This window comes from Adiantum capillus-veneris, chromosome 11, assembly GCF_014529385.1.
Source record: "Adiantum capillus-veneris isolate H3 chromosome 11, ASM1452938v2, whole genome shotgun sequence".
Classification (NCBI taxonomy): domain Eukaryota; kingdom Viridiplantae; phylum Streptophyta; class Polypodiopsida; order Polypodiales; family Pteridaceae; genus Adiantum; species Adiantum capillus-veneris.
In genome coordinates this window covers 97,159,183-97,169,301 of record NC_140941.1, presented here as the reverse complement: position 1 = coordinate 97,169,301, position 10,119 = coordinate 97,159,183, and the positions used below count along the sequence as shown (strand labels likewise).

The 10,119-nt window shown below is 44.3% G+C and overlaps 2 protein-coding genes and 1 pseudogene across 2 annotated transcripts; 1 reads left to right on the top strand and 2 right to left on the bottom strand.

Moving 5' to 3' along the window:
- The first annotated feature begins 461 nt into the window (after positions 1 to 461).
- Positions 462 to 4,877, top strand: LOC147447699 (uncharacterized). The gene is made up of 13 exons (XM_086524386.1): positions 462 to 1,364; positions 1,493 to 1,666; positions 1,790 to 1,995; positions 2,082 to 2,210; positions 2,291 to 2,470; positions 2,560 to 2,697; positions 2,802 to 2,895; positions 2,970 to 3,068; positions 3,176 to 3,237; positions 3,577 to 3,632; positions 3,731 to 3,875; positions 4,236 to 4,337; positions 4,787 to 4,877. Exons 1-13 carry the CDS (start codon positions 462 to 464, stop codon positions 4,875 to 4,877), a joined length of 2,379 nt encoding a protein of 792 aa, XP_086380512.1.
- Positions 4,878 to 5,999: 1,122 nt separating this feature from the next.
- On the bottom strand, positions 6,000 to 8,399 carry LOC147447698 (uncharacterized; annotated as a pseudogene).
- A 214-nt stretch (positions 8,400 to 8,613) lies between these two features.
- LOC147447697 (uncharacterized) lies at positions 8,614 to 9,632 on the bottom strand. The gene is made up of 2 exons (XM_086523664.1): positions 8,694 to 9,632; positions 8,614 to 8,637 (listed from the first exon to the last, which is right to left on the bottom strand). The coding sequence occupies exons 1-2, from the start codon at positions 9,630 to 9,632 to the stop codon at positions 8,614 to 8,616; spliced, it is 963 nt and encodes a 320-aa protein (XP_086379790.1).
- Positions 9,633 to 10,119: the final 487 nt, after the last annotated feature.

The window sequence follows — 10,119 nt, the reverse complement described above, 5'->3', positions numbered from 1 at the left end:
ATTGGTTGCATGGTGAGCCCGCGAGTGGGGGGATACGGGGGTTTGGCGGGGGGAGGGTCCTTACAAGATTTTGCGCTACTGGTGGATAATCCGGTCATCGCTCTAGCTCAGCATCGTTTGAGGGCCAAGCGAAGGAGCAACAAGTGGGGTGAGGGCATCTCCTTTTCTCGCTGACTGTGAAGCTTGGGATGCATGCGTTCTATGTGGGCAGAGCATTGAAGGTGAGCACAATTTTTTTTCTCGCTGAAGGGTTGGATGCGTGGGTTCTATGCATGCTTTCTGCAAGCATCTCAGGGCTCGACCATGGGGTTATGCATGAGCTTGGCCATGTGAAGAAAGGGAGTGCGTTGTGTGGCTGACTGTGTGTGTCTGTGTGTGTGTGTGTGAGAGAGAGAGAGAAATAGAGGGAATTATTGTCATGCTTTTCATGAGCTAATTTGGCTTGAGGTTGTGGCTAGGGGATGGCTCGTTCACCTGCTAGAAAGGGAAAGAGAACATGGCAAAGGGGTGGTTACTCTCGCATCACAAGAGGAAAGGCCGATGTCTCACCAAAGGCAAAGAATGGGGAGGAGGTCCAGCCTACGGAGAAGTCCGAGAAGGTGGACATAGCTAAAGAGCAAGAAGAGGGACCCTTCTGTCATGAGGAGAGCTTCACTACTCCTCCCACATCTCCTCATGTAGAAGGGGCTACTTCTCAACCAAGGAGAAGTCCACGGAAGCACACCTTGCATGAGATGGGCACACCCTCGAGCCTAAACATCCGTCCGCGAAAGAAGTTGGTGGGCTCAAGGGAATGTGGAGTTGAGACAGAGGATGTAGCAAAGGGAGAAGCACAGGAGGTATTTGAGGATCTTCCAAAGCAAGAAGAGGCAGCCGGCATCCAAGAACCAAAAGTCTATTTAGAGATTGAGCTCCCTGATGGACGGCTAGCATGCCAATGCCGCGCAAGTGCTGATTGCCCAAAGCGATCGGCCTTCATCTTCAAAAGACTACGGATGATGTCTCACCTCAAGACTTTCCATGGAATCACTGTAGAGATTGAAAAGCGCCCTGGAGGTCGCCCCCTCCACACAGAAGCTGAGAGAAGAGCAAACCTCATGCCTAATCCGGAAGTGAAAGCTTGGCATAAAGCAGCTTTAAAGAGATTTGGCGACAAGGATAGGAAGTTTAGGCAAAATTGTAAAAGGTATCAGCGCATACGGGCTCACCAAGTATGGAAGGACCTCGGAAATCAGTACAAGCACATGTCAGAGGCCGCTTTTATTGAGGAATTTGTGGCTGGGAAGATGCGAGACTACATGGCAGTCAAGGCTCTCCGGCTGGCAAAAATTCAAAAGCGCATTGATGAAGGTTACAACACACATGTAAGTTTCCGATTTGTCTAATTTGATTTTCTTTTGTCATCAATTTTCATAGTATGTTTGCACACCATGTTTGATTAGTTCATTCATTTCTACTAATTCTCTAACTACCATGCTATGGACATTCACAGAAGAGGATGCATGATATTCCTCCTTGGCTTGAGGCAGCCTTGGAGGACACTGACAATGAGGACCCTTTCCAGTATGCTCCCGAAGGAGAGGACGACAATGAGAATTATGAAGACAAGAGAGAAGAGGGCCCAGGACTTGCAGAGACATTAAGCAATCTTAAGCTCGATGAGGATGTATGTGTCTAGGATTTGTAACTTTTGCTTTTTTGTGTATAAGTAATTTTGTTTAGGTGTTGAGAGCGGTGAAAAAAAATCCAGCATGCTGATGTGTTCTAATAAATGTGCATTCATTTCTAGCCTACATTGCTTGCAACTCCAACAAAGAAAAAGCTTCCGATTCAAAGAGGGAAGACACAAGAGAAAGCTATTGAAATAGGCTCTCCTGATGATGCATCTTTGTCGGCTCTCCTATTTTATGTCGGTAATAACCCGCTGACAGTTGAAAAAATAGGCCATGAAATCAGCCCTGCCACTCCAACACGTAGTAATCGGGCCTTGTACAGGTGGCTTTTGTCAACCATCCCTATGTTCATAGTTTTCTAATTGTTTGATACTCACTATGTTCATGATTGTGGCATGTTGGATGTAGATTCTCTTCACATGTGCCTATGTCGCTCAACTCTCTTCACTTTGGCCTACGAGTGGACATTGATGATCAGGCTCTACGCTTCATCTTATCAAATAAAGCATCCATGCGCACGATGAATCTATTTGCAATGTAATCACCGCCATGTTTTTGTTATTGAGTGGTATGCATTATGGTGAGCAAACATGTGCTTAACATACTCACTTTTACAGATGGATGGAGTACACACTAGGCTCAGATGTCCTCATGCAAGTGATGCTTGTGGACTCTATGTGGTATTCTGTTGTGGATGCGACTTTGGGCAAGCAAGATTCCATGCGGGTCTTACATAACTTCTTCGGGGAGAGGGACTTTGGTGAATGCGTGCTTACATTTTTTCCAATCATTTACAGGTGGTTTGTAAGGAGAGGACAAAGGGCTGCTAGGTATGCTACATTGTGTCTTCTCATTGACATGCTGATGTTGTCTCTCTTTGCAACAGGGAGCATTGGACATGTTGTGTTATGTATCTTGCCACACATGCAAAGATTGTTGGGCTACGTAGGAGAAAGAACCACATTCTCTACTATGGCCCACTTGGGTGGACGACCATGATGGATATTGTACCTGTTTTGCACAGGTACATGGGTTGACTTTGTTCATCATATCTTGGGGAGGTCGGTATATGAAACAAGTTGATATGGCTATCAATGGTTTTTTATCTTGCTTGTTATGAATATGCAGTGCTATGGAGGCGATGGCCCAAGGAGTAAAAGCTCATGATGTCCAACATGCATTGCTTGAACCTGCCACCAAATTTGAGTTAAAAGTGTTGAAAGTATGTCTCCTTGTGCTCTCTCATGCTTGGAAAATTTAGGGCATGTTAGTCATGTTAATGGTTTGATGCTGCAGGGCCCAATTCAACCAAATGCGATTGACTGTGGGTTTTATGTCATGGCTGCCATTCGCTACATAATTCAGTCTTGCTTGCAGGAGAAGAGCAAAAGCTGGGTATGCTTAGAGTGTGTGTCGAGTGCTAGCTTTCTACCATATGCATCTGGATATTAATCTCCTTTCTAATTTCCTTCAATCCTCTTGTGTTTGTCGATGTTGTGCAGGTGAAGAAGACATGGTTCATACACGATGATGTGTTGGCATTGAGGCAAAGCCTCCATAGTTGGTGCTTAGATATAGTGGGGGGGGAATGAGATTATGGCTGGTCACCATATGTGTTGCATTTTGCGCTAAAGGGAGCCAGGTCTATGGCCGTTTTGTAAAACAACCCATGACACTTTATGTATGATCGGGTTTAGGGCGAGGTTTTGTGTCAGTCTATGCACAATGGTTTTGTATCAGCCTACATGTAATGTCCAGGGTTTGTGTCGATAAAGTATGTATGGCGAGTTTTATGCTGCAATATTCGTTCAAAGAAAGCAAATCATTGGCTACTGACTATGTTTATGTAGGCTTGTTTATTGCGGCTAGCCACATCCGAGATCCATATTTTGTCTATGTGCAGGTTCAGGACTATGTTTGATGTATGTGGGAAGTGGCCATGTTTATGTATACAAGCAGGTTTGTTACGGTTGGGTTTATTTATGTTTGCAGGTTTTTGGCTACGTCCGGGTTTAGTTCCATGTGGGGCTAGTGGCCATGTTTGTTTATGTTTGCAGGTGTATTTCCACGTCTGGGTTTAGGTGTGGCCAGTGTTTATGGTGTAAGCGAGCTGTATCAGAGTTTTATGCTTGAGCTCGATCGAACCCCGATTCCTCATCCATTTCTGGACATGCATCTAGTCCAGCTAAATTATTATTTATGGTGATGTTTGATTTTTATTTCCTGTTGAGTAAAATTTATGGCAAGGTCTGATTCTGTCTAAGGCGACTCCCCGATTATGTATGTCTATGGCGACTCTTTTGTTTATGGCGAGGTTTTGTAATGTGTTCCCAGTTTGTGGTGCATTGTCCTTTGTGACGAGCTTTTGGTGCAATGTTTCACGTTTATATCTGGATCTATAATAGGTGCTCGGTTTTGGGTTGGTTTATGGCTATGTGTGAGAGCCATGTATGTTTTAGGTGCTCAGTTCTGGGCTCAGTTTCTTTCTGTATGCAGGTTTATGGCGAGGTCCGGGTTTAGTGATCGGATGTGATCAACAGCCATGTTTATTTCTGTATGCAGGGTTATGGCTTCGTCCCGGTTTAGTGATCGGATGTATGGTTGTTGGGCCATTTTTATTTCTGTATGCAGGTTTATGGCTTCGTCTGGGTTTAGTGATCGGATGTATGGTCAACGGCCATGTTTATTTCTGTATGCAGGTTTATGGCTTCGTCCGGGTTTAGTTATTATATGTACTCTTTGATAAGCCAATGTTTATGTGTATATTAGTGGTCCAACAACCTTTTTTTTTACTGATGCATTCTGACCACAATTTATCCTTTTTATCTGGTTCTCATGTATATATGACTTATGGCGAGTTCCTACAATCAAGGTTTAGTCTTTTGTTTAATAAGGTTGCAGTCCATTTTGAGTCTCCTATAACTGTCATGTAACACAAATGGCTCGATCAATTTGATGTTATGGTTTGTGCTGACTCTAGGTTTATGGCATTATGGCGAGTTTCGATGGTGTATGGTTGTTGGGCCATGTTTATTTCTGTATGCAGGTTTATGGCTTCGACTGGGTTTAGTGATCGGATGTGGTTATTGGGCCATGTTTATTTCTGTATGCAGGTTTATGGTTTCGTCTGGGTTTAGTGATCGGATGTATGTTCAACGGCCATGTTTATTTCTGTATGCAGGTTTAGGCTTCGTCCGGGTTTAGTTATTATATGTACTCTCTGATAAGCCAATGTTTATGTGTATATTAGTGATCATGTAATACAAATGGCTAGATCAATTTGATGTTATGGTGACTCTAGGTTTATGGCATTATGGCGAGGTTCGATGGGTGTTTGTGCTGAGCGACTCTAGGTTTATGGCATTATGGCGAGGTCCGATTGGTGTTTGTGCCGTTGCAATCCATTTCGAGTCTCCTATAACTGATCATGTAACCCTAAACCGGCTCGATCAATTTGATGTTATGGTTTGTGCTGACTCTACATTTATGGCATTATGGCGAGATTTGTTTTTGTGTGTGTCATGTCCCAGAGTATGGCGAGGTTCGATTGGTGTTTGTGCCAACCCTACATTTATGGCATTATGGCGAGGTTTGTTTTTAGTGTCATGCTGGGTGTGTGTGAGCTTTTGCCAATCAATTTATGGTCATGTCCGAGATTATGGCGAGGTTCGATTGGTGGTGTTTGTGCCAACCCTACGTTTAGGGCATTATGGCGAGGTTTGTTTTTAGTGTCATGCTGAATGTGTGTGTGTTTATGGTGAAGTCATGCTGGGTGTGTGAGCTTTTGGCAATCAGTTTATGGTCATGTCCGAGATTATGGCAAGGTCCCATTGTGTATGTATGAATCCCAGAATTGGTAAAAGCATATGTACATGGCTGATGTGCACGCATCCTAAACCTAGCAAAATCGCCATCAAGATCAGTTGAAGCATGACCCTTTTGGGCTCAACCTATAGCCCTATATAGAGATGCAAGACCTGGGAAAAGCCAGAGAAAACTCGGCCCATGAGCTTGTTGTCAACCACCTGGCAAAAGGCTTGTGTTGATGCATTATGGTTTCATTTTGCTGGTGATATCAAAGAGACAACACTTCATTGTTGCGACCACTTACGAGTGATAAAGAACAAACAACCAGATTAAGACAACCCAAATGAACTTTAGGATATCTACAAACTAGTCTAGCTTCTTGGGGACCACATCATATCAATGTAATTGTTCCAAAAACAAATATATTACAATTGTCCAAGTCATGTTCACAAAACATACATAGCTTGCAAAGTTCCAATGAGGCATGACATATGAGGATGACCCTAAACCGCACGCAAGTCATATAAAAGTAATTCGTGTCCGCGAGGCATAGATCTTCTCATATATCCGTCCATCATCAAGCTTCACAGTGAGATGTCGTTCACAATCAATATGTGACACCTCGTGGTCACATGCTATGATAGAACCATTGGCCGGGTTCTCACCATCCCATAACTGTACAAGGTGGTTCATGATCTGGGAAGTTGAATTTGCAGACATGTGCTTCTGAGATAGAGGGAGCAAAGCATGGCATGTATGGCAACATACTATATTTGAGCCATCAACAAGAAGGGTTTTGCTACAACAATGCCGGCAATTAACACGTCGCCATTTCTCAAAACGCACTCGATTTCGCCCTCGTTGGTGCTTACGTTTCAAGGAACCTGTGTTTCTGGGTTTTTTTGCTAGTTCTGGACAACCTTCAACTGCCTCACCTATGCCATCAATGATACACGATAGCCTGCCATGCCCAAGCCGTGTTTGTGTGACATTTTCCTGGATTTGTTTGATGCTACCCTTTCTTGGCAAGCTGATCTCCTCAGGCTCATGGAGATTCTCCAAGTTCTCCATAGAGATCTTTAATTTCTTCAGAGAAACCTCCTTTTGCTGCAATGTCCACTGTGGTAATACATCAGCCAATTGTCGCAAGAACTCCCTAGATTTGTCGATACAATTGACTATCTCCATGTCAACCTGTTACAAGTATGGTCCAATGCCATTCATATCAGTATCCAGTGCTTTGTCATCACATCCACTCCCTGTTTCAAAGACTTGGGCACATTGTTGCATTCCATCGATGGTTGCAAGGTCAGCCATTGCATGCACGCTATCCACAATAGGTAAAATTGCATGAAGCATTGGAAAATAGCTTTGAAGTATTAACCGAAGCCCATATAGATGCTTGCATTGGGAGGACCAGTCTGGGCAATCACACTACGAGGATTGCATGCTCACATGGTACCAAGAGTCTGATGTCATGCTTTGAATCTTGAAGAGTAATGTAGATTCGTTCACCACCTGAAGAGTTTCAGGATTAGTCTTGTATCGTTGACATAGCTTCTCCCCAGCAGCTAGTGCCTTTGTTGCACTCTTGCTTGAACCATACACAGCAAATCGTCCAGAATCCGCTGTCAATGAATATGCCATGAACTTTACTAAGAGGTAGATCGAAGAGAAAGTCCAAGGAGTGGGACAATAGCTCACCTAGCTCTTGCTTTTGCTTGAAGAACTCCAAGAGAGTTCCTCCCATCCAGCTTCCACTCCTCGCATTGCCAACAAGTGCATGTAGTAGATCCAAGGCTGGCCTATTTATCCTCGCATCCAAGAGAGTATACTTGAAATATTGCCATAGTCTTTCCACCAAATTCGTTGTGTCCACATTGCCATGGGGAAAAAGACGTCCAAACTTCGGCCAGCGTTCACGCCATACGCATGACTTCGAGCACCATCCATTGGAGACATAACGCTGAATATTTTCATGATTGGAGTAGTCCAGCAAGAGGCGCTGAAAGCGAGCTTCAAAGTCGTCCTCGGAGCTGGAGTGCATCAAGTTACACATTGAAGAATAAACATGGTCTTGCATGTGTCTTGGCACTTGTGGCAAAAGGTTCTCCACCCAAGCCTTTTTGACATGAAACCAACAAACCAGGACATGACATGCTACTTGGACTCGTTGTCCTTCACTGTGTTCAGCCCAACAAGCAGGATCATCTTTGACGGCACTCAAGATGGCATTCAATTCTTGGGGACATTTGTCTATCACAATTGCATTCGGTCGTATGCTGCCCATTCTCGAGAATATCATCCGGATGGTCAATTCAAGGGCAACGCTCTCCTGACATGTCCCAGGGTCACTTGTGCACATCATCAACCACAAAGGAATACCTGTACCATTTTGATTTGGCAAAACAGCTGCATACGATGGCAACCCATAAACGTTTGTCTTGAATGTGCTGTCCACGGCCCATGCATTATGTTGTGAGAATCGAATACACATCTGAAGCATCCAATCATCTTGAATGATGACGACAAACGGCTTGTTGACGTCTTGCAAAGCATTTGGGTTGTATGGTTGCACATATGCGACCTTTCAAAAGCAATAAGCAACTAAATAAGGACATAAGAAAAAGGAAAACATAAAAATGAAGATAGGGCACTCCAAAGTACCTTCCCTGCGGCTTGTAACTTTAGAGCCTCCATGTACATTGCAGACCAATCATTCCCAGATGCACGACCTAGAGAAAAAAAAATGGTTAAGTAATTAAAGGGGTGACAGGAAAAGAAAATTATCTTGCTACCTTCATGCCGTAGGCTATATGCCAACTGTTGGACCTCCTTTGAGATCATGAAGAATCGAAAAGTTGTGCGATCTAACAAGGATGCTCGTTGCTTGTGGAAGTTTTCTTTTGAAACTGACATTTTGGCAACATGGCGACATGTTCCAACATCAAAATAATCCTCCATGCAACATTGAAGCACACTTGGATGAACAGGTAGATGATATAAGTCAGCCCAAGAGCCAGGAACATGGCCCTCATGCGTAGCATGAAGCAAAATCGTGACCTCATGAACTCCCTCACTGAATTGAACCTGTGCCTTGAAAGGACAACCGCACTTCTTCGTTTTCCTCTCTCTACGCTTGTTTTCTCCATGATGCCTTCTTGAACCACCACGATGACAGACATAGTAGTCCTCTACCTTTCCTTCGCCTACCTTGGCTGATCTTATCTTAACAAGCCTGACTTTATGGTTTATCATAATACTCTCCAGCACATCACACACATGAAATCTATCTGTAATAATTTTTTCACTTGGAGTTTTCTCACCGGCATTGCCCTTCCCTCCAACCTTCTGAAACATAAGCGATTCAGATTGGAGGATAGGATCCTTCTTACATACCTGACAATTTTTGACCGCATCTCTAATGAATGAAGTAGGTATGCCATGCCTTTTGATATCTGTGCACCATGCAGTTTTCATCTGATTCATAGTTTCCAACATGCTCAAATGAGCCCCTTGCTGGTCGACATGATATTGTTCTGTAATGGTTGTCCACTCCTCCTTTGGTGCAATGGCTCTGGGAGGGAGACCCTTCAAGAAGATCCTAACTGATCCATGCCGAGGGGATCCTCGGATCACAAGATTGTCCTTCATCTTGTTCCACGGTTTTACATCATGCATGCCGACATTGTGCAACATACCCAATGTTGGCTTACAAATCCCTTGAAGATCTAATAGCATAAGGTCATAGCTCTCCCGAGAAAAGCTAAAGAAATGGTGAGAAGCATGCAACTTTGGGTCAAAAGATTGGGTCATGGGTTTCCTCCTATGGATTGAATCTGCAAGGAAGGTTGAAGGGAATTCGGTAAACTCCTTTACTTGGTCACCACCACTAGAATGGGATCCTGATTCCATGGAAGCACTAGTTGAGCTTGTTGATGACGAGTTGCCTTCCTCCAACTCCTCATTCAAATCAAATATACGATATTGCTTTTGTTTCTCCCCATCCTTGAAAGCATCCAATCGTGCCTCCATCCTGCCCGGCATCCCTCGATCTCCCTCTGCCTTCCAGGTTACGTTTAAGTCAATGGACTGCATAACTTGTTTTGCCTCCCAAGGTACATTGAGGTCCAACATTTGTCTGCTCTCCATACCTGTTGTGGCTTCTTCCCTCTACCCTCCTGCCTCTCAGAGATAATGTGTGGCCTCTCTGCCCAAACCCCAACAGCGTGGCCTCCCCGCCTGTCGACCCCCCTGAAAAGCGTCCCAAATTCAAATTTCCACCCTGATGACATGGCACTTCCCTCAGCCTTATCCCGCTTGAATTTGGCCAGCCTGCCCAGCCCCCCCCCCCCGCTGTCCAGGTTTAGTTTTTACAGGTATGCACGGTCCAGATCCCCTCGATAAGCCCCATTCCAGTTCCCTGCCATTGATCCCCTTACCCCCCCTCTTTAAATGCTATGTGTTATATAGTCCTGAGGTGTGACCACGGCACTAGGGTAGAGGAGCCAGTAGGAGGACGGCCCCCAAAGGAAGGACAAATAAAACCATAATATAACACACTTGATGACCAAAAGAACCATGAAATAGAGCAGCCAAAATGGCTAGTAGATTTGAAATAACTCTATCTCATTGGGCA